This window comes from Mustela lutreola, chromosome 1 (genome assembly GCF_030435805.1).
Source record: "Mustela lutreola isolate mMusLut2 chromosome 1, mMusLut2.pri, whole genome shotgun sequence".
NCBI classification, from domain to species: Eukaryota; Metazoa; Chordata; class Mammalia; order Carnivora; family Mustelidae; genus Mustela; species Mustela lutreola.
The window spans coordinates 119,101,493-119,126,145 of NC_081290.1; the positions used below are offsets into that span (position 1 = coordinate 119,101,493).

General features: G+C 40.0%; 2 protein-coding genes across 2 annotated transcripts in view; one reads left to right on the plus strand and one right to left on the minus strand.

Annotated features, from left to right (window-relative positions):
- The first annotated feature begins 15 nt into the window (after positions 1-15).
- Positions 16-713, plus strand: PIGY (phosphatidylinositol glycan anchor biosynthesis class Y). Its single transcript, XM_059173170.1, has one exon. The coding sequence runs from the start codon at positions 16-18 to the stop codon at positions 229-231; it is 216 nt and encodes a 71-aa protein (XP_059029153.1). The 3' UTR covers positions 232-713.
- Positions 714-9,110: 8,397 nt separating this feature from the next.
- HERC5 (HECT and RLD domain containing E3 ubiquitin protein ligase 5) overlaps positions 9,111-24,653 on the minus strand; it is a 42,219-nt gene continuing 26,676 nt past the window's right edge. The window contains exons 15-23 of the mRNA XM_059173077.1: positions 23,724-23,834; positions 22,109-22,279; positions 19,133-19,276; positions 18,153-18,319; positions 13,517-13,583; positions 12,570-12,640; positions 10,916-11,099; positions 10,725-10,827; positions 9,111-9,385 (exon numbers count right to left, since the gene is read on the minus strand). Of these exons, the coding sequence (XP_059029060.1) occupies positions 9,180-9,385; positions 10,725-10,827; positions 10,916-11,099; positions 12,570-12,640; positions 13,517-13,583; positions 18,153-18,319; positions 19,133-19,276; positions 22,109-22,279; positions 23,724-23,834 (1,224 nt within the window). The 3' untranslated portion in view covers positions 9,111-9,179. The remainder of the gene's footprint in view (positions 9,386-10,724; positions 10,828-10,915; positions 11,100-12,569; positions 12,641-13,516; positions 13,584-18,152; positions 18,320-19,132; positions 19,277-22,108; positions 22,280-23,723; positions 23,835-24,653) is intronic.

The following is a 24,653-nucleotide window of genomic DNA, read 5'->3' on the forward strand; positions in this document are numbered from 1 at the left end:
AAGTGGGAGAGGAGAATGTTTCTGTCTCTTCCTACGTTGACTGTCCTTATACCATTGATCTCTCTAGCGGGACTATTCTACTCAGCCTCTGTGGAAGAAAACTTCCCACAGGGCTGCACTAGCACAACCAGCCTGTGCTTTTACAGTCTGCTCCTGCCCATTACCATACCTGTTTATGTGTTCTTCCACCTTTGGACTTGGATGGGTATTAAACTCTTCAGGCATAATTAATACAGCCAGAGCCAAGATGATACATATATTAATGATACATCGTGAATGTCTATCTCTGAAAGCTCAGCTACATGGAAATACTGGAAACCCACTTAAATTGCAGGAAAGGTGCTTTGCCTTGCTTCTCTCAGAGGTTTAGGACTATGGGAGGCTTAGGCTGCAGGAGTTTCTTTTATATTTTTGTTCTGCCCTTGTTTTTTGAAAATTCTAATGTATAACTACTGTACCAGAAGAAACACTTCAACACAGTTTTTTGGAAATTAACAGTCCTAACCATCACCTGATGACTTTCTTACCCCATTCATCTAAAAATAATTAAAATTTTATATATTTATTTTAGATTCAAACTATTTGGCAGAGTCACATGTTAAGGATGACTGAAATAATTCCAGAGGAATTGTGTTGGAGCAGTTGTAAAGAAATGTATTTGAGCTAGTATGCTAGAAGACTATAATAAAATGGAAATTTTGTGTACTTGTGAACATTCTGAGTTTGTAAAATTACCTTCATTTCTTTGGCATCAAATCCTTACATTAGTAATAATAAAATGAGATGACACTATTCCATTAAAAAAAAAAAGTGTGTTGTTTTTGTTTGGTCACAATGTGTGGTTTCAAAAGAGGGGAAATGTAAAAAATATTCTAAAGTTTAAAATGTAGGCAATGTTTAAACAGGCACTTAATACCTCACATAGAATACTTTCCCAGGAAAATATATATATTTGAGGATAGAGGTAGGGTTGGAAGACTTGTAAAGAGCTTTTGTGTCCTATTGAGCTAAGAGCTGTGTTTTAAATCACATTTCAGTTGAACTTTTCCTGCCTTAGGAGACCTGTTTGGCAGTGCATTGTTTCAGTGTATTCTGTAGTACAAATCATGTTTTTAAAATCACTCTGATACTCAACACCAAAAAAACAGGACCTGAACAGACATTTTTCCAAAGAAGACCTACAGGTAGCCAACAAGACACATGAAAAGATGCTTAGCATCACTAATCATCAAGGAAATGAAAATCAAAACCATAACGAGATACCATGTAATACCTGTCAGAATGGCTAAAATAAGTGAGAAATAGTGTTGGCAAGGATGTATAGAAAAAGGAACCCTTGTGCACTGTTGATGGGGATGTAGATTGGTGCAGCCACTGTGGGACAGTATAGAGGTTCCTCAAAAAATCAGAAATACTAAATTATCCAGTAATTCAAGTACCGACTATTTACCCAAAGGAAACAAATACTAATCTTAAAAAATACATGCACCCCTATGTTTATTGCAGCATTATTTACAATACCAAGATACAGAAGCAATCTAAGTTCAATGGATCAATGGATGGAGAAGATGTGGCATATAAGGCTGGAGGGAAGAGGGCTTGGGAGACAAGTTGATCAAAGGTAAAGCCATTTTGGTTTTAGGTTGACCCATACCCTAAAACTCAGCAGGGAAAGTGACAGGCTGGACATTCTTAAAATTGTTCCCTGTGGGTAATCCCACAATCCTAAAACAATGGAAAAACTAATTGCCTAATGTGAATGGGAAACCCAAAGTTAAAGTGTAAGCCCCTCCCCATATGATTACCTAATTTAAGGAAAATATAAAGGGGGGCCTAGGTGGCTCAGTCAGTTGAGCAGCCTGCTCTTGATTTCAGCTCAGGTCATGATCTCAGGAGCTGGCCACTGAGTCCTGCCTTGGGCTTCTTGCTCAGTGGGGAGTCTGCTTGAGGATGCTTTGTCTCCCTCTCCCTTTCCCTCTGCCCCTCCCCCTGCTCTCTCCCTCTCACAAATAAAATCCTAAAATAATTTGTAAAAACCGCTAGAGGCAAGGGAGAATCCTCTTCCTCTCCTGGGGAAGACAGCTACTTTGTCTATGAAGTAGCTCCTTTCTTGTATACTTAATCTTTTCCCCTTTCTGTAAATGGCTTGCTCTTGGATTCTTCCCTGCACAAAGCCAAAAACCCTCTTGGAGAGGGACCCGAGGCCTTGGGGCCTCAGCCTGTCCAGCATCATATATACAGTGGTATATTACTCCTATCTAAAAAAAAAAAAAAAGAATGAGATCTTGACATTTGTGACAACATGGGTTGACCTTGAGGGTATTAATGCTGAGTGAAATACATCAGACAAATACCATATAATTTCACTTACATGTGGAATCTAAAAACCAAAAAGAAATAGATGCAAATATAGAAAACAAACTGATAGTTGCCCAGAAGGGAAGGGTAGGGGGAATGGACAAAAAGTTGAAGGGAAATGGGAAGTACAGGCTTCCAGTTACAGAATAAAGTCATTGAAATAAAAGGTACATAGGGAATGTAGCCAATGGTACCATAATCGCATTTAAAGTGACAGATGATAGCTTAGATTTGTGGTGAGCTTAGCACAGTGTAGAGTTGTCCAATCACTGTGTACATCTGAAATCAATGTAACATTGTGTGCCAACTATACTTAAAACTACTGCATGGCAAAATACAAATAATCTGGACAATTATAGAAGTTACTGTCATTTCCTGAAAGGGAGTTATTGCTTTTTTGTTTTAAGATTTATTTATTTTATATAGAGAAGGGGTGATCAGGGGGAGGGACAGAGAGAATCTCAAGCAGATTACCTGCTAAGTACGGAGTCCGATGATGAGATTAGGCTCCATCTCACCCTGAGATTGTGACCTGAGCCAAAACCAAAAGTCGGACACTCAACAAACTGACCCACCCAGGTGGCCCCTAAAGCTTTTAGTTTTTTAAGTTATCTATACACCCAGTGTGGGAATCGAACTCACAACCCTGAGATCAGGAGTCACACGCTCCACCAACTGAGCCAGCGAGATGCCACTTGTTCTTTTTAATTTATCCTAAATCTCACTGTGGTCAGTGTAAATTAAATGATTTTGCTGATAAAACAAGCACTGTAAAAAGTCAATTTCAACTTTTGCAAGCTAAGCATTTTATCATTTTTGAGGAAACTGATAAGGATACTCTGGGGGAGTTCAGCATTAATGCCATCCTTTCACTAATAGAATTTATTTGACAATCACTTGTAGAGTGCAAATGGTACACCAACGCCAGTGCTAAATATATTTCATATAATCTTCTATAACCTAAGAGGTCAGGTGGGCAATACTGGCAGCATTTTATAGATGGTAGAAGCTGAAGTACAGAGAGATTGAAATGATTTACCCAGGGCAACAGCAAGAACCATACCAAGGCTTAAACTGTCAGCAGCCGTGGCTTCAGTCTGCCTTCCTAACCACACTGCAGAGTACCTCCTTATTTTAAGAAGACTCATCCTTTCTATTTATAAGAAAAGCAAAATTAGGAATCAAAATAGTTGGATTCAAATTCCTGCTCAAGTCTGATGCCTTTCTTCTTGTTTCCTAAAGCACCATATATTTTATCTCTATTTTAGCACTTGAACTTGTACTGTAATTGCCTGCTTTCTGTCTCCTGTCTAGACAGTAAACTGTTCAACATTTTTAATTTAATGCTTAGCATGGAGCAGGCACATACTTCTGAGAGCCTGAAAGCATGGTTCTAACAAGGTTTAGAACTTTAGGCAAGTTACTTGTCTTTGAGCTTCATCTGTAGGTTTAGAAATCCTTCCTGTTGGGGCGCCTGGGTGGCTCAGTGGGTTAAGCTGCTGCCTTAGGCGCAGGTCATGATCTCAGAGTCCCACATCGGGCTCTCTGCTCAGCAGGGAGCACCCCCCCCTCTCTCCAGCCTCTCTACCTACCTGTGATCTCTCTCTGTCAAATAAATAAATAAAATCTTAAAAAAAAAAAAAAATCCTTCCTGCTTATTTCCTAAAATTGTGAGGACAAGCTAAATTTGACACTGAAAGCCCTTGGTCAAACAACCCTAATGGTGAACAAAACAACCATTCAGAGTCTCTGGAAATTGTCCCAAGGGCGTACAGCCAAATGAGGAAACATACAAGAAAATCTAAAACTCAGTAAATGCTGCACATTGAAGTTTGTGCCATCTGAACCATCACCCACATCCTTCTTTGTCTTCTCAGCTCAAAGCGTTGCACTCCAGGAGGGTGCCGCCAAGACCCAGAGCTCTCCTCTCTCAACTCCTAGTCTAGGAGAGCTTTATGGCATCTTCCCAGGAGGGGCAGGCCACCAGCAGAGTAAAGGTAATTATGTAATTATAAAAGACAGTACAAATGTATATTTTCTCTACTTAACTGATCTGTAGAGCAATTTGTAGAAAACAATATATATAAATTGTATTTTGGGGTCTCTACTATATTGCCATTAGCAGCACAAAGGAAGTAGATGGGAGCGAAGCTGAACTGGAGTGAAGAAATGATATCAGATGGTAACCTGAATTCACAGGAACTAATGAGCCAGAAAAGGTAAACAAAGTTAATAGAAATAATACTACAAATACATCCCTGTTCTCCTTCTCTGTTCCTTGAAGAGGCATTAAATTATATAAAGTAAAGGGGCGCCTGGGTGGCTCAGTGGGTTAAGCCGCTGCCTTCGGCTCAGGTCATGATCTCAGGGTCCTGGGATCGAGCCCCACATCGGGCTCTCTGCTCGGCGGAGAGAGAGCCTGCTTCTTCCTCTCTCTCTCTGCCTGCCTCTCTGCCTACTTGTAATCTCTGCCTGTCCAAAAAAAAAAAAAAAAAATTATATAAAGTATTAATTATAACCAAGTATTGTTGAGATTGTAACATGTAGACATAATACACAAGGCAATAATAGCACAAAAAGGAAAAGAGCTACCTAAATGTAATGTTTCTGTATTTCACTAGCACTCTTTTTTTTTTTTTTTTAAAGACTTATTTGAGAGAGAGGGATGCCTGGGTGGCTCAGTTGGTTAAGCATCTGCCTTTGGCTCAGGTCATGATCCCAGGGTCCTGGGATCAAGTCCCACATCAGGCTCCTTGCTTGGAGAGGAGGCTACTTCTCCTGCCTGCCATTCGCCCTGTGTGTGCCCGTTCTCTCTCTGACAAGTAAATAAATGAAATCTTAAAAAAAAAAAAAAAAGAGGCGCCTGGGTGGCTCAGTGGGTTAAGCCGCTGCCTTCGGCTCAGGTCATGATCTCAGGGTCCTGGGATCGAGTCCCACATCGGGCTCTCTGCTCGGCAGGGAGCCTGCTTCCTTCTCTCTCTCTCTGCCTGCCTCTCAGTGTACTTGTAATTTCTCTCTGTCAAATAAATAAATAAAATCTTTAAAAAAAAAAAAAAAAAGGATTTGAGAGTGAGAGATGTACATGTGCAAGCACGGGGAAGGGGAGAGGGAGAGAAATCCTCAAGCAGACTCCCCACTGAGCTCGGGAGCCTGACGTGGGGCTCAATCCCATTATCCTGAGATCATGACCTGAGCGGAAATCAAGAACCAGACGCTTAACTGTCTGAGCCACCCACTAGCGGCCCTCACTAGTACTCTTTAAGAACAGATCTGTTAAGTCAATTATATTTCAATTAAAAAACACAGTAGCAAAAAAAAAAAAAAAAAAAGGAAATCTGCAGATTTTAAATATTTCTCAAGCTCTCATATGCTGCTGCTGAGAATATAAAAATGATTCAGCTTCTTTGGAAAACAGTTGGCAGTCCCTCAAAATGTTAAACACAGATTTTACCAATACAGCATCATTTCATACAAATGTTTCACACAAATATTTGTAGCATTGTCATTCATAAAGCCAAAACATGGAAAATAACACAACTATCCCTCAGCTGATGAATAGATAAGTAAAATGTGGTATAAACATAATGAAATATTATTCAGCAATAAATATGGAATAAAGTACTGATAAATTCTACAACGTGGATGAACTTTGAAAACATGCTAAATGAAAGAAACCAGTTTTTAAAAATAGGATATTGTTTGATCTCATTTACATGAAATGTCCATAATAGACAAATCTGTCGAAACAGAAAGTTGATTAGAGAATACATATATGGCTGGGACATCATGGAGTTAAACAGCTAATGGGTACAACGTTTGGGGGGTTCTAAAATTGTGGCAATGGTTGCACACTTCTGCAAATATACTAAATCCATTCAATTGCACACCTCACTTAGCTGAATTCTATCCTATGTGAATAATATACCAATAAAGCTGTTACCAAATTTTTTAAAAAGTAGTATCTAAATGTCTAATGATGGGCATTCTACTTCACTAGCTTCCCATAACATAGTTCATGCCACGTACCGACGCCATGGCATTGACCCCACCACCTCCAGCTGTAAGCCCACCACAAGAAATACTATCTTATACTTTCACTAACAATGATGGGAAATCTTGCTTCCTTAAAGCCTCTTTTTTTTTTTTTTTTTTTAAGATTTTATTTATTTATTTGACAGAGAGAAATCACAAGTAGATGGAAAGGCAGGCAGAGAGAGAGAGAGGGAAGCAGGCTCCCTGCTGAGCAGAGAGCCCGATGCGGGACTCGATCCCAGGACCCTGAGATCATAACCTGAGCCGAAGGCAGCGGCTTAACCCACTGAGCCACCCAGGCGCCCCTACTTAAAGCCTCTTAATGAGATTATTTTCCTTAGTGTCCTTAGCATCGCTGACAAGGATCACCTTTACTACCCATCTTGTGAATAAGATCCTTCCCTCAGCTTTCAAAGCAAGAATTTCCCATTCTGAGAGAACAAAAAAAAAAGACTTGCCATGACCTCTCTCTTTTCTTCCAGTCCTGTAGAGTGGGCTAAGAAGTTCTCTAAAATTGACTCTAGATCTGTAAGATGAAAATGATACCTACTTCCAGACTTGGTGGTTGTTTTAAGGGAAGTAGAAAATAGGAAATTACTTAGCACCCTCAAAAGCCAGTAAGAGTCTCACTACTGAGTATAGCTGTGGGGAGACTGTGGGGAGAAAGGCTTGTCTCCTCCAAGCTTTGTCCCTTAGTGAAAGGCTCCATTTGGATGTGATTGCTATCTTCCACATCTGCCACTAGGTGGCACTTTTGGCTAACTCATATGAAGAACCACTGGTAACTAAGCCCTTGGAAGGAACCATAATGAGGATTGTACTCAGAAAAGTTAGCATTTGTAAAATGCTGAGCTAGGAAGCCATATTCCACTAGTATTTATTGGTGTGGCCACCTACTAGGTGGCCATAAATTAAGTGAATTCTGAGAAACAAGAGGAAGAACCCAGAGTTGGGATCAGAATTGAAAAGAGAGGAGGTAAGAAGAGTCGGGGCATTGGGGTGGGATGAGAAGTTTCCAGGAATAAGAAAATGCATGAGTAAAAACACAGGAGAGTGGGTGCCTGGTTGGCTCAGTAGATTAAGCCTCTGCCTTCGACTCAGGTCATGATCCCAGGGTCCTGGGATGGAGACTCACATCGGACTCTGCTCAGCAGGGAGCCTGCTTCCCCCTCTCTCTCTGCCTGCCTCTCTGCCTACTTTGTGATCTGTCAAATAAATAAATGAACAAAAATCTTAAAAAACAACAATACAGGAGAGACTGTGGCCTGTTCAGGAACTTGAGATAGTTATAGATGCCTAGAGTGAAGTACGCTGTGTATACAGAGCACTGGTGGGAAAGCAGGCTGGAGCTGCACAGGGAGCATGCCTGAAAGGATCTGGGGTGTTTAATAACAATGAACTATGACTTTACTGCCTGATTTTCAAATCATCTTGATTTGTGCAGCTTTATCACACTGTGGCTCTTCTTCCAAGAAAAAAAAGCACATGCAAAACTACAGGGGTTCGTAGGTTTGGGACCTGTCAGTGGTAAGTGTGTGTATTTGCATTTACACATTAGCCACCCATCACATGGAGACACTGAGCCCTTGAAATCTGGGTAGTGTGACTGAGAACTGAATTTTAAATTTTATTTAATTCTATTTAAGATTTGAGAGACAGAGCACACCAAGTGGGGAAGGCCAGAGGGAGAAGCCAACTCCCAGCTGAGTGGGGTGCCCAACTCAGGGCTCAATCCCAGGATCCTGAAATCATGACCTGAGATGAAGTCAGATGCTTAACCCACTGAGCCACCCAGGCTCCCTTATATAACTGAATAGCCACATATTGGGCAGCACAACTCCAGACTCTTTCTCCCACCACTGATGTTTTCTCTCTTCAAAATTCTTCGGACACTAAACCTTACTATAGCATAAGGCTACCTTACTGAACTGCAGATATTGGGGGGGGGGGGCAGTTTCCAGCCTCAGAGAGTTCTGTGGGGTGGTGTGGATCTAGATACAAGAACAAGAATTGTTAGGACCTGATTTATTGAATGTGTGGATAAAGAGGAGGGATGAGGATTGCAGGCTTCTGCCTAGAAATCCTGGTGATACCACTGAGCCATGGACTACAGGAAACACGGTAATTTTCTTAGACATGCTGAGATTAATGAGCCAAGGATCACACAGGGAGATACAGACTAACAGACAAAAAAATGGCTGGGGCTGGAATCAACCAGGTCCTGTAGGTCATGGAGAGATCTGGGCACCATCACATGAAGACAGAACAGAAACCATGGAGTTGATGGGAGTGTGTGCAGAGTGAGAACAGAGGAGTACACTAGCACTGGAGGTCAGGGGAGTGTTAAGAAATACAAGCAAAGGAAATGGGAAAAAAGCCAAGAAAAAGAAAGCCACAGTCTACCAGTTTACAACAGTTCTGAAGAGAAAGAAGTCAACAGTTTAAAATGCCATATAGAAGATTTAATTCAGAAATGGGCAGTTTCCATGGACATTTTCAATGAGAAAGTCACTTGACTTTTATTTGAGCAGTGGGAGGAGGAGAAGCACCACCTCAGCCAAGATGCTTATGAGAGAGAAACAAAATTCAGTCTTTTATGCACTATGTTTTGGGGTCACCTTGTTCTAACAGCCTAGTCTAGAACATTATCAAAATATCTCATAAGCAAAAACACAGAACTGAAAGAGCAGGTGAACACAATGAATAGTGGGACCTTCACATTAATTCTTGAGTTCTTAATTTTATTTTTGAAAATATTTCCACAAAGGGGTAAAGAACGTGAGGCCCGGTCAGCCAAATCCTCTGCTGTTGTTGATGGCTACTTGAAGTGCTTCTTCCACCCTTTCCATTGTAGAATATTTGGGAAGGTAGAGGACACTAATACACGTCTGAGCTCTTATGGGATCTTTTTCATTCACATTTTCAGGACAGCAAAATGTTATTTTCATGTTCTTTAAACCTTTTACTTGAATTCTGTCAGTTCCTGTAAGAAACACTGAGAAGAAGAATAAAACTGAGTGATCTGTTTCCCAGAGACCAAGACTTTTATAGAGGGAAAAAAACATGTGCTTATTCAAAACATTTACGAAGGGGGGCGCCTGGGTGGCTCAGTGGGTTAAGCCGCTGCCTTCGGCTCAGGTCATGATCTCAGGGTCCTGGGATCGAGTCCCGCATCGGGCTCTCTGCTCGGCGGGGAGCCTGCTTCCCTCTCTCTCTCTCTCTCTCTGCCAGCCTCTCTGCCTACCTGTGATCTCTCTCTGTCATGCTTCCCTCTCTCTCTCTCTCTCTCTCTCTCTCTGCCAGCCTCTCTGCCTACCTGTGATCTCTCTCTGTCAAATGAATAAATAAAATCTTTAAAAAAAAAAAACAAAAAACATTTACGAAGGGACCACGTGCAGAGTCCCACTTCAGCCTGCATCGGGCACTGACACACTGTCCCTCAAGCAGCTTACAGTCTAGTTGGAAATATTATATTCTTGTGCAGAAAAAGAGAAATACCAAGGAAAAAACAAAAGGGTGAGGCATCATGGAATTAAGTGCTTCCTGAGTGAAAATGCTGAGTGTGGTTCAGAGCAGGGAGAAAGACTCAGGCTGGGATGACCAGGGAGACTTTGGAGAGCTCAGAATTAAGCTGGATCTTTAAGAAGGGGAAGGTTTAGAGCAGCAACAAGGAGGTGGGTGAGGGTTCGAGGCAGGACAAGGAGCTTCAGAGAAAGCCTGGAGGTGGGAGGGCACAAGGTGAGCTCAAGAATGTAGAGATGATGGAGCTGTTTGGCTGAAATAATGATTTCCTATAAAGCAAAGATTGGAAAGTCAGGCTGGGCTTCTGGAGAAGCCTGATTATCTTCCAACATCTGTTATCCACAAAAAGAAGAACAAGAAAAGTGTTTCTCAAAAATAAGTATGGAAATTTTGGAAGAATATGAGAAAGTCATTGGGCAAAGTTGCAGGTAAACAACCAAGTAAGCATGAAACAGAGATCAAAATGTGGTAGGGGAGATACAAAAGGCTGGAGGCAATGACGTTGTAAAATATGGCTAATCCCATAAGGCCTGAATAATGGGAGTCACAAATACAGAAAGCAGACTAAATATCTAACTTGGATGGAGAACTGAGGGGACATCTGAAAGCAACAGGCAGGGCTGAAATCACAAGAAAGATGACCTATATTAACATTTTTTTATGTTCACGCAGCCTGGCAGAGAGAACATCCAACTGGACGTGGAGTGGCTCTTACACAAGGATTTGTGGTGAATGGTGTCTACAATAAACAAGGTTTAGGTATCCCATAAAAGAGACCTAAGATTCTAGATCACTCCTGATAGAATACCTACCAAGGAACTTTTTCTTTTCCTCCAAAGTCAATTTGTGTAAAGCCTTCCAAAACATCACTATGGTGGGATGTGAATTATCATATCCCTCTTCATAATGTGCATTCTAGAAAAAAAATACACACAAAAAAAACATATTCAGGAAATAATAAACAGGAAATTCAAATTCAAACTTCTAGGCCTTTACGATATACCTTCTCAAAGGTTTCCCAGTCATAATCTGTATTTCCAATAATCACATCCTTTAGTTCTTCCGGATGGAAAAACTCAATAATATCCTTGTCACACACTCTGTAAAATCCTCTTTGAAATTCTTCATAAAGTGCCTTCACAGAGATGTTGAAGATGTAATTGACATATTTAGAAACATAGTCTCTCCTTTAATGAAACAAAAAATTATTTCAGTTTACTGCAGTACCCTGAAGGAAACTAGCAGGGGCAGGGAAGATGGGCAGAAAGCCAAAAATAAAATGAGAACTAAAACACCTAACAATTAAGTGCCAAAAAATAGCCATATGCACCTGGCTATTTTTCATATCTCTAACTTAATTGTCATACAACTCTCAGGGAAGATTCTTAGGACATTTTATTAAAGAAAAGAAGTTTCTTGGTGAAGTTATATAATAACTCAAGGTCACACAGTTAAAAGAAAGGACACAGATTAGAACAGAGAAAGTGTGGAAGTGTAAAACCTGACCTGCTGATAGTGCTCTGGAAAACAGGCTTGGGAGAAGGGAAAATTCTCCCATTTTATTTTATGGTCTTCCATACTCTCTGAATGTATGACAGTAGTTAATGTTAGTATTTGTGGTTAAGCACAAATAGAGAAGGGATTTCTACATCTAGCTATGATGGGATAGCACACCCAAATACTCCCAATGAGAAGAACTAGAAAAAGCTAGAGAATATACAAAAACACATCTAGCTCTAGGCTTCCAAACCTAAGATGCAAGAAGCCTCTGACCTACTAAGAGAGAGGGGAAGCCCTGCAAAGTGAGCCCGGCATTTTACTTGCAGTTTTTCCCTCTGGGCCATTTGCTGATTCAGGGAAAGCGACTAGGCTAAAAGTAGTTGTGAAGAGGCAGAGAACCTCAGTATGTCTATCAGTGATAATATAGGTGAATTAGAATATTCATAAAATATACTACAGAACTGGAAATGTTCTATTTCTTGATCTGTATACTTACATGTATACTTTTCTGTATGTCAGACTTCGAAGTTCTTTTTTAAAAATAAAGATGAAAAGATGGAGGGAAAATAGCTGGCTGGCTTATACCAGAATGAGCATCTGGTGGCATCTCTCTGCCACTCTAACCAACTACTGGTGGAATATTCTCTCATCCCACACTGTGGCTTTAAAACAGAATCCTGTTAAGGGGCTGAGAACTCAAAACACCACAGTACCATGTAGTAACATTATAAATACTAAGTGCCTGCCACAGACCAGTGGCTCTTCTAGGTACTAGATGAACCATGATGAACATGACTAGTCCTTGCCATCATGCAGCTCACTGCAGTAGCTTATTTATTATTGGGGAAATACAGGCAAGCAGTAATCCTAAAGGTATTAATGGGTGATATGAAAAGAAAAAGTGAAACAGGTAAGGAGATAGAGACAGAAGTTAGTGGTATAAACCTAGACAGGACGATAATGGAAGGCCTCTCTGCGAAAGCTATTTCCTTTCCTACCAGAATATAAACTCCAGGAGACACACACGTACACACAATATACACCACCTCACTGTCTTATTAAAAAATGATTAACTGGTAAGAACTCTAATACATTTTTAGAGCCCAGTGAAATAAACAGTGTATCAAACAAAACATATTTCACTTCTCTGTACGTACTTGTTAGTCTGGTCAACAATGACACAACTTCCATTAGGAATTAGGTCTGTATCATTTTTGTCCCAATGCACCTGTAACCACAAATAAACTCAGATAGTGTCTCCAAAATAATCCGAAGCAATTATCAAAAAAAAACCTTAAAGCATACCTTTTTTCTCAAGATCTTATAAAAGTACGCATTTCTGTCATGCAAACAAAATGTGCACGTAAAAAGTTACTATCTTATCATGCAGAATGAAAAATTAATTTTTAAAAAACTTGATTTATCATACTGAAAAAATTGGCAAATGCCACATTTCAATAGTCACTTTATATAGTTAGACATAGAATGGTAGATTTGCAAAAACGGTCACAACTTCTTCCCAGCCTGGTATTCAAGCCCCTGTGCAGTGTGACTTTGCAATAGCTGTGCAACCCCCCAGCACCCCCAACCCCATCAAGAGGAGGACTTCAGTTCTTCAGCCTTGCATATGGCTGTGGCCATGTAAGCTACTCTGGTCAATAGGATATGCTGTAAGTAAAAGCTTAAAAAGAAGCTTGTATGGTGAGGCTTGCCATCTCTTCCCACTCTTTGTAATCCTATGACAGTTCTATAAAGATAGGACTACTGGAACACAAGAGACCCCCTAGAACAGAAAAGCTGTTTCAGCCCACATTCCATAACCCAGCCAACAACTGGGTATACGAGCAAGGCAGGTGGAAACCATTCAGCCCAGGCAAGTCGATTCAGGCCAGAAACTCAATGAATTGTGTTTAAGCCACTATGTTTAGGTGTTGTTTCGTAGAAAAATCTGATAGGCCCAGCTCATAAAAAGTGAAGAAAAAAAAAACTTTTGCATTAATTCAGAAGTTTGTCCTTTTATTAAAGTGGTATGTCTAGAATCTGAACATGTAAAGGATTAATATGATTAAAACTGATCTGTAATCTGGTTATTATCATTACTCACATTAAAATAGATATAAAATACTTCTCCAAAGTCATCACCTTCATCATCCAGAAGCGTCTGCAAACTCCTAAAGAATAAATAATTTTATTTTTTAAAAGTCAGTAACTATGATCCCTGGACACATCATCTAAATAAATGTCAAATGCAGGACTATTCTGAAGGTGGGAGGTCCGGTCACTAGTTAACAATGTCCATTTCTCTGTGTACTGATAGCCAAACCTCATTGACAGGCGTGAAGTTTCTGAGTATTTGCAATTCTGCAAGCTCTCTTCCCTTTATCCTACCTTCCTTTACTCAGTGATTATACGTTTCTACAGAAAAGGACTGATAACCTATCTGATACTGAAACTCATTCAAATCAGCATTACCTTTATTTAAGCTTTTGAACTGTACCTACAGAACAATAATCTTTTAAATGTCAGGTATCACTTAGGAAATTCAAGGAATGAGAAGGTCAGAGCACCTTCTCTGTATCTACTGTCCCAATATCATCAAGCTTAAGACAGATGTGACAATCAACTACCTTAACTGTTTCAAGACATTTGTGAGAATGCAGGTCACACCAACATGGAAAGCAGCCAGTGTTTTTATATCTCCACCCTCTGTTGTCCTATGGTACTTCATTTATAAAGTCCTGGGGCGCCTAGGTGGCTCAGTGGGTTAAAGCCTCTGCCTTCAGCTCAGGTCATGATCCCAGAGTCCTAGGATGGAGCCCTGCATCGGGCTCTCCACTCAGTGGGGAGCCTGCTTCCTCCTCTCTCTCTGCCTGCCTCTCTGCCTACTTGTGATCTGTCAAATAAATAAAATCTTAAAAAGAAATTATAAAGTCCTATGTCTCATTGTGTTTGCTCATTCTCTCATGTAGTCATTCCACAAACATCTATCAAGCACCCAATGAGGCAGCAATAAGGGATGAAAGCTGAGACATTACTGTCAATACACTGAGACTCGTAGGTAAGCTATGCAGATGGAAGCCTCCCTATAGTACAGTGAGCTGTGTGCAGAAACTCTGTTAAGTGTCCACATACAGCCTTGGTTAACTCTTGTTAAAGGGATGTGTCACCGGGGAAGGCCTCTGGAAGGTGGAGTCCAAGCTGACTATCCTCTCCCCCTGGATTTTTTATTACATAATTGTGAAAAACAGACCATGTGTTATTCATTATAGGTTTTGGCAGGGGGGCGGTGAGGAGAGGGAGTGATGGGAACTTGTTCATGATACTCTTGTCATTATCTGTCCATGTATATGGCTTATGTGCTAATTTAGGGGTGTTTTTTACAAAGAATACTTAGGAGCCTGCCTCTTCAAACATTGCTAGTATCTTACACCTACCTGTATACCTCCCCTATCCCATTTTTCTACCACCCCCAAAATATGTCACAAGTAACAGTTGTCATATGTTTAACTGCTAAATGTTTAATTAAAAGAGAGAGTGTTGTCCCCTTTTGTTAAGGTAGCTCATGAAGAACAGATAAATTCTTTAATCTTATTGCAGTTAAACTTATCGTCTTTCCTTCAATATTGGTAATTTTGCTGTCTTTCTTAATACTGCTCAGTGGGTTAAAGCCTCTGCCTTTGGCTCAGGTCATGTTCTCAGGGTCCTGGGATCGAGCCCCGCATGGGGACTTCTGCTCAGCGGGGAACCTGCTTCCCCTTCTCTGCCTGCCTCTCTGCCTACTTGTGATCTCTGTCAAATAAATAAGTAAAATCTTTAAAAACAACAAAAAAAAAGGGACTGCAAAAGCAAGGAATATATTTGTCCATACTTTCAACATTTTTGCTTTACTATTTAAGTCCTTTACCCACATGAACCTGATTTCTGCATACACCATAAGGCATCAATGATCCTTTTTTCCCATATGCATGAACTGACAGTCCTGTTCCTATTAATTCAGTATACTACCTCCAGCAAGTTCCACAAGCGCCTGGATCAGTGTCTGAACTCTCACTTTTCTTCCATTGAAAACCTGGACCCACACTGTACTGTCCTCAATTAATACAGCTTTCTAAAGATTCTGAAGACCTAAAAGCATGAGGAACACTGATACAGATTTAATGATCTTTACATTTATTAAGTTGATGTGTATTAAGTCTTCTTAGGCATAAGCATTATTTAGGTCATTTTCACTGTTTCAGTAAAAAACAATAAATTTATCTCCTCCTTGCCCAATCTGGTGCTTCTGATGTTTTTCGTTATCTTATTAGTATAATTAGTAATAATGATTAATAGTTGGACGCTGGAGCCAGACTGTGTTCAATTCATGGTTCTGTCACTATGGGCTCTCAGACAAGCTACCCAAACTGTCTGTGTTTGTTTCCTCACCTGTGAAGTGGGGATAATAATAATAGGATCAGGGCACCTAGATGGCTCAGTCTGACTGAGTATCTGACTCTTGATTTTAGCTTAGGTCATGATCTCAGGGTCATGAGACTGAGCCCTGCAGGGGCTTGCTTTGAGATTCTCCCTCTCTCCCACTGGCCTGCACAGTTTAGGAAAAAAAAAAAAAAAAAAAAAAAAAAGACCATACTACCATTCTCATTCTTTTAAAAATCTACATAGGATTTCACTGCATAAATATACCAAAAATAAGTAATTCCCTTATTAAAGAACATGTAGGTATTCCACAGATTATGAACTATGTAATGCAATATACATTAGTATGGAAACAGCCTTGCATGATTGTATAATTTCTGAAATTAAATGTCTAGAGACAAAACTGCTAGGCTAAAGTGGCAAATACATTTTTGATTCAGGTAAGTACGATTACACTGTTCTCTGAAATTTTTGATTCAGGTAAGTACGATTACACTGTTCTCTGAAAAGGAATCACCAACTCATATGTCCACTACCAACCCCTGAAATTAGAGCAAACCTTTTCCCAAACCCTGGCAAACACCATATATCATCAGTATTTCCAACCACTGTAAATGGGCAGCACATTGGCCTCTGATTTTCATCTGCATTCCATGAGCACTGGGGAGTTGAAGTCATTCTGTTACTCCTTTGTGGGTTAACTTCCTTTTTATTTGTCCATTTTCTTATGGATGTTGAGGAACACTTACACAGCAGGAATATCACCCCTTTCTATTACCAGTATTTTTTGTGAGGTGGTGGCTTGGCTTTTTAACTTAGAAGTAAGTTTTCACTTTAAAGGTGAGGATAAGAAACAAGATTTAAAACAAATGTCACTTGCAAATTCATAGGGTATAACTTGTGCTCTGCCCATGACTATTTCTACACAAGGTTCAAAGATTATTATAAGCATTAAGGACCAATCATAGGGGAAATCAACTTCTCTTAATTTGAAAAGTTAAATTATTATCTAACAGTTCTTCCCAAAATAATACTTGACCTAAGGTACCTAGAATGTTGCTGCTGAACAAAAATGTTTTTTGGGTGGGGAGGTGTGTTTATTTACAGGCATACCTTGGAGTTACTGCAGATCTGATTCCAGACACTGCAATAAAGCAATTATCCAAGCATACACAAGTCAAAAAGAATTACTTGGTTTCCCAGTGCATTTAAAAGATATGTTCACGGGGCCCGTGGGTGGCTCAGTGGGTTAAGCTGCTGCCTTCGGCTCAGGTCATGATCTCAGGGTCCTGGGATCGAGTCCCGCATCGGGCTCTCTGCTCAGCAGGGAGCCTGCTTCCCTTCCTCACTCTCTGCCTGCCTCTCCGTCTACTTGTGATTTCTCTCTGTCAAATAAATAAATAAAATCTTAAAAAAAAAAAGAGATATGTTCACACCACACTATAGTAAGTGTGTAACAGCATTATGTCTTAAAAATGTGCATGCATTAATTTAAAAATACTTTAATGTTCAATCATCAAATAGTTTCACTCACTTGTGGAACATAAGGAATAGCACAGAGGACATAAGGAGAAGGAAAGGAAAAATGCAGGAGGGGGAAGTCAAAGGAGGATACGAACCACGAGAGACTGTGGACTCCGAGAAACAGACTGAGGGTTTTGGGGGAAGTGTGAGCCTGGTGGTAGATATTAAGGAGGGCACATACTGCATGGAGCACTGGGTGTTATACATAAACAATGAATCTTGGAATACTACATCAAAAACTAATGATGTACTGTATGGTGACTACCATAATTAAAAAAAAATAATAAAAATAAAAATACTTCAATGCTCACCATCCTCTGAGCTCTCAGCAAGTTGTAATCACTGATCACAGATCAACAAAACAAATAGAATAGTAATGGAAACATTTGAAATACCGTGACAATTACCATAAATGTGACAGAGAGACCCTAAGTGAGCAAATGCTATTGGAAAAATGGCTTACTTAACACAGGGTTGCCACAAACCTTCGATCTATTAAAAAAAAACTATTTTTTTTTATTTGACAGGGAGAGAAAGATCACAAGTAGGCAGAGAGGCAAGGGGAAGTAGGTCCCCCACTGAGCAGAGAGCCCGATGCGGGACTCGATCCCAGGACCCTGAGATCATGACCTGAACTGAAGGCAGAGGCCTAACCCACTAAGCCACCCAGGCACCTCTGTAAAAAACACTACTACCTAAGAAGCACATACTATTTATGAAGCACAAGGTAATGAAATGAGGTATACCTATATCTAAATATGTATTATGTAGAGTTCTAGAAAAAGAACTATGTTACTTACTTTCCCAAAACAGGACTCAGCTCTTTTAAGTCTTCCAATGATGGTGTTTGGTTCAAAAGTTTCTTAAACAGGGCCAGTGGGAAAGGGATGTTGGCAACATTGAAATTGAATAGGGAAAGTCCACAAAGAACCCCAAAGAAAAAATATCTCTTCTTCTCAAATTTAGGCTGAAAAGAGAAAAAAAATTTGATGTCTTTTAATTTTTACAAGTAAAATGGAATATTCATATTACCTAAACCTTTTCTCCTTTTCACAAAGTCAAATCGCAAATTAAAATCAAAAAGTTTGCGGGGCCCCAGGGTGGCTCAGTCAGTTAAGCCTCTGACTCTTGATTTTGCTCAGGTCACGATCTCAGGGTTGTGAGATGGAGCCTCTCATCAGGTTCCACTCTCAGTGGGAAGTCTACTTGAGAATCTCTGTCTCCCTCTCCCTCTGCCCCTCCCCCCACTGGCTCACACATTCTCTCTCAATAAACAAAATCTTAAAAAAAAGTAAAGCTTGCGATAAGAATATTTAGGGTTTATGTGCAGTCATTAAGTCAAGTTAAATCTCTGCCACAGGGACACTAATAGACCCACATTAGGTGCAGCAAACCCTCATAAACTAAAGTTTTCACTTTCTTTTAATGCTTTCAAAAGAAAATTTGAAAAGAAATTTTCAATTCACAAGGAAAAATAGAACTGAACAAAAAAAAATGGGCACCTGGGAAAGGAAGGGTTCCTTTTTATCCAAACATTCTATAAATGGTCAAAAACATACACTGTTTAAGTTTTCCTGTGTGGGCAGAATTGGGAACACAGGGAAAGGGGACTCCATTTTAAAGAAAATAATCACCTTATTAAAACTGAAGGCTATTTCCATAATTATATGTATCAATAACTCCTCTCCTAAAATGAAAATGTCTAGACAACCTAATTTCCAATGGTGTATGACATGCCTTTTCTATGTTGATAACCGTAAGCAAAAAGGAGAGGACTCACCCTGACAGGAAACCACATGTAGGAAGCCTCCTCAGGATACATGAACATCCCATATTCTGGCCGGGTCATCTCCTCAAACAGACAGTGGAAAAACTCTACCTTGACTCCTCCAGAGTCATGTCCAATTTCTCCACTAAATGAAACCTGAAGAAACACAGCAAATAATATATCACTTACAGGGCTCAGTATTGCTCTGTATTAAGACTCACTTATTAATCATAAGAGTAAACATTATTTATGGACCCAAGTATTTGGTAAGCACTAAGCATCTTACTCGTTTAATCTTCACAATAATTCTATGAGGCAATGACCTTCAAGAATTTAAAACATTGGGGCACCTGGGTGGTTCAGAAGGTTAAAGCCTCTGCCTTCAGCTCAGGTCATGATCCCAGGGTCCTGGGATCGAGCCCCATGTTGGGCTCTCTGCTCAGCAGGAAGCTTGCTGCCCTTCCTCTCTCTCTGTCTGCCTCTCTGCCTACTTGTGATCTTTGCCTGTCAAAGAATAAAATCTTTAAAAAAAAAAAAAAAAGAAGTTAAATATTAACTTCCCAAGGTCACACACAGCTAAGGGGTACAGCCTAGATTTAATCCTGTATCTGTCAAGTCTCAGAGCCTGATAACTTCAGCTACTAAGCTGACCTCAATTGGTATTATGTAATAAGGAACGTTAAGTTAAATGAAAATAAACATAAAGAAATAAATAATAGTTGGATTTTCAAAGGCTGAAAAACCAGAGCACACATAAGTTACCTACTGGCTTCGTTGTTTACTTCTTGAGAAGGCACCCAGGGACACCAATCTCTACCTAGGATGATTCTACCATAACCCATCTTTGCTCCTTCAAATACTCACTCATTCCTGCCCTTCCTTCTTAGAATCCCTCACTTCAGTGTACAAATGTGTTGAGGTCTCCCTTACTCTTAAAAGAAGAAAATCTCAATACCATTGTCTCATACAGGTAATACTGGCTTCTACTCTAAGTCACCAAATTCTGGAGAATCAGGTACCCCAACTTCCGAAACTATTTCCCTACTTAAAAGTGCTCTCTTCAAGAGGACCAAGAACATGTGAACCCCTGAATTCCGAGGACCATTCGCACGCCTCCTCTCCCTGATTTCACGAGCTCATTTTATACTTCCAATCCCCTCTTCTTTCTTCACGCTGTTTTCTCCCTTACTTTCTTTTATGAAGCATTAACTAGGTTTTTTATTTCTCTCTTCTTTTTCCTGCTGCTTTAATACCAGAAATTCTTGCAGTTCTGCGCTAGTTCTGCCTTTCCGCTTTCCCTGGATGCTCGATTTCTCTTTAAACTTCACTTACCACCTGTAGCCATTTAACCTTCCTCTCCACTCTACCTTCTCTCTGACTGATGCACACTCCTGTTCAAAGGCCTGCTCAACGTTGCCTTTGGGATGTTCCATGGCACTTCCCCCAAATCTCCTTTTACTGCTTTAAATGGATGGATGCCTTTTCTATTTTCTAGAGATCCAAGTTTCAAACCTCAATAAATTATTCAAAATCTTTAGAAGACGAGGTATTGGGGCACCTGCGTAGCTCAGTCAGTTAAGTGTCCAACTCTTGGTTTCAGCTCAGGTCATGATCTCAGGGTCCTGGGATCAAGCCCTGTGTTGGGCTCCCTCCTCAGTGTGGAGTCTGTTTGGGAGTCTCTCCCTTTCCCTTCCCCTTTGTCCTGTCTCTCTAAAAAAAATAAATAAGTAAAATCTAAGTTGTCAAATCCTTACTCTGTCCCTTCCTATGGGCAAGGTTCTTCATCTCACAGAGCCTCAGTTTTCTCACGAGATTATCAGGAAAATTAAACAGAAAAACATATACAAAACACCTCTCACAGTCTGGAAAATGGTGGCTGCTCATCAAATGTTACCTAAATGTTTAAGAGGGATGAATGAACTATAAAAATGGAACTAAAATAACTCAGTGGGCTGGCTTGACATCACAGGTTAAGATTCACATAATGAGTTTGTTAGATTTTTAAAAACTACCTATATGCAAAAATATGTGGTAATGCTACCTCTAACCACAAATCCTAGTGCAACATACTTTTCAAATGGGGTCTTGAACTTGAGTCAAGTCATTCTTTAATCTGAGTAGGATAAGTGATAAACTAAGGTCTATCAAAACATTCTAATAAATATCATCAGGCAAATCTTTGTCGTGATTAAATGGAAAGTCTGGAGCCTAACAGTTGGGCCCAAATCCTAGCTCTGATACTTCTCAGCTGGATTGCCGTTGGGTAAGTCACCTAATTGTTCTGTACCTCAGTTTCCACATCAGCAAAACAAAGGAAAAACAGAACCTTCCATGCAGTGTCACTGAAAGGGTTACATAAATATATGTAAAGCATTCACAGTGTTCTTGGCAAAAGGAAAATGTTCACCAGATTCACTATATATTATTATTATCCTGTGTCCAATATCTACTAGTAAGACAAGTTATAGAATAACTAAACCAGATCGCTTCTCGGCCTTTTGGCTAAGATCAAGTGTAGAATAACTAAACCAGAGATCATCTATGTTCATAACATGGGGCTTTCTACAATAATACCCTCAAAAAACTACAGTTAATAAAGAGGAAGTTCTCTTTTCCACAGCAATTTGGGTACATGTATGAGAGCAGAAACTAATCTTCAAATCTCTGTGTCAACCTCATCTCACTGGAACCCTCCCCATGGGGTGACTAGCTAGGCTGGGTCAGGTTTCAGGAGGGACTGGACCTCTTAAGGGTAGTTCTGGACTTTTTAGCTGCCCAGGCTGGGGGGAGGACAACCCTTTCAACCGCTGCTCCTCAGCCTGAGGGCAACTAAGTGCCCACAGCTATTCCCAGCAAATCACAGCTACATGGGGTATCAGGGCAACACTGCACGGCAAAGGGAGATTCTTTCTTCTCTGCAAGACCCACTGTCCATCCTTTTATGTTTTCCTTCTCTCAGCAGCAAAAATATAGAGAATTATACTTTACCATTAACTCTCTCCTCAGATCTTCATTCTCAAACTGATTTAGGTGACTCAAAACATCTTCAATCAAGTGACTCCTTCTGACTGTTAGATTCAAAGTGGGCAGCAAAGCTAATTCGGACCCTCCTTGTTCCACAATTCCAGCCAACCGCATACATGCTCTAAATTTCTTCTCCTAGGAAAACAGAAATGTTTCATTCATTTCACCATTTGCTCTAAGTGGGAATTTGGTCAATTTATTAGGAGTGCTTGTTACAAACATTCATGAATAGAGCTTTATTTACATAAGCCACTGGAGAGAAGCCATACATTCAGCATTCACCCTCTACAAGCCAAAGAAACACCTGGTGGATGAAAAATTTTGTGGAGCCAACCAGTGTAAGCAGGAAAGTGACCAGGTGTGGCCTCCACTGGTCCACTTTATCTGGCAACAATTATTAATACTTCAGCTACCAGAGCTAACTGCCATCATTAGGTTAAGAGAATGATTAGCAAGCACTGAAGCAGTATGCTGAACATAACCTCCTCATTTGGAAAAGAAGTTCAGAAAGAAAGCATGCTGCAGGAAACTTCAGGAATGAGACCCCTCTAAAGATATCCTATGCTAGGAAAAAAACCCAATGAGAGATTTTAGGGCACAGATAATCTAAAAAGTTCTATATGAGGCAGAAAGATAGATGCGCATGCGCGCAGCACAGACAGTCTATCTGATCAAACGGCAATTCAAGTCTAAGGCTCTCAGCACAATGAACAATCAAATACTAGGTCCATGAAATTATCACTGGAGGCCTGCTAAAAATTAGGAGAGGAGTTGTAAGAGTTGAAGGAAAATAAAATTCTTGTATCTTTTTTCCTTTCATTTTTCCTTTGTTAAATATTTCATCAATAGTCATATTTACAAATCAATTTCCCATTTTGTTTTATAGTGGTTAACTGCATTATATAAAAGTATCCAATGTTATAACCTATATTTGAATATGATTCACACATATACATATCCAGATGCATATATAAAAGCAATAACAAGAGCAGACACTCTTTGGCGCTTTCATTTCCAGGGGCATTTTCAATAGTTTAGTTTTAAGTTCAAAATCACTTTTTGGATATGTTGACAAATAGAACCAACTCACCCAATAACAGTTCACTGAAAAGAGGACACTTTTTACAAACCTTGATCATGGCACCATTAGACTACCAGCCATCTATGTGTGTCTGCATTTCAAGAGTCCTCTGTCCCCACTATTCCCACTGCTCTGTTTTTTAATTAGACTGGGCTCCTTAAATATGGGTTTGCTAATCCCAACCAAGCCCAAGTCTACTATGCCTCTTTTGATGCTGTACAGAAGACCTGTATACATGGGCCCAACCTCAAGGCAAAAGCCCCACAAGCTAGGGGAGCTGTCCATGCTGCTCTCTCTTCCACTGCTGAGGCCCTAATGTGCCTCAAAGCCAGTCCAATCCAAATTACAACAGTCTTTCTTGACACCTTTGGTAGTCTAAGCTCCATGAATGTTAAACAACCATTGTTTTCAATGTTATCAACCCCCAAAATATTGTATACTTAAGAAGGCATTTGTCATCTGATTTGTTAATGAAGACAAAGAAATAGGCATACATACCTGTATTTTTAAAAGTGAATCTGCATACAGTAGTTTGATTTTCGACAGAATATTAAAGATAAATGGAAAATGACTGAATATGACAGGATACTGAGTGTCTACTGAAGTGTCCTAAAAATGGAAATGGCAAGAATTCTGACAAATGAAAGAACAGAGAAATCTTAACACCTTAACTCACAGCCTAAAATCCCTGATACTTAGTTTAAGGTCTCAGTTCTTCTAGCAGAAGCAATCCAAATTGCTGGTCAGTAGTACTTAGATACCTAAAATTCTAAAAAAATGTTTTGTGTGTATCAGTGAGAGATATGTAAACCTAGTACTTAAAAATAAATAAATAAAAATTGAGCTAGTATTTTCCAGTGCTCATTTAACTTAGCAATCAATTGTAAACTCTAGACACTTTCCCAAAGAGTTTGTTCTGCGACAATGTGCACTTTCAAAATGCAAATTAGTTCAGATGCACTGAGAAAAATAGGTGAATGATATAATGTGGATATAGGTGCTGAGCTTATACTTGACTTCTGCCAGTTAAGGGTCAACGTGCTAGGGGCAGAATTCCAACATTCAGAGAGAAGGAAAAAAAGCTCAGGTCAGCTGCTGAACTGGCAGCAACGGCCCTTCAGCTTCAATTTCATAAAATTAAAAAAGGACACACCCAGAGCCACCACCAAAGCTGCAGCCCCATTCTGCTTGCTGGCTCCTGGTGAGTCATGCTGCCTTGTACGCCCACCTAAGAAAGCCCCACTCCCATGTGTGCCATCTCAGTACCACCAATTCTCTCATTAGAGTGTGAGTACATTTCTACCATTTTGTTTGGTGCATTTTCATATTCTTGTGGCACTCTCTAAGAGCTGCTTACCTGGTTAGATCCAAATGATCTAAGGTAGTAAGCGCTTTTCTATGAGGGCTCTGGCTACAAAACTGCATTGG

What these genes read in the sequence shown, in the direction of transcription:
- PIGY (XM_059173170.1), top strand. Translation starts at nt 16, where the DNA reads ATGTTTCTGTCTCTTCCTACGTTGACTGTCCTTATACCATTGATCTCT.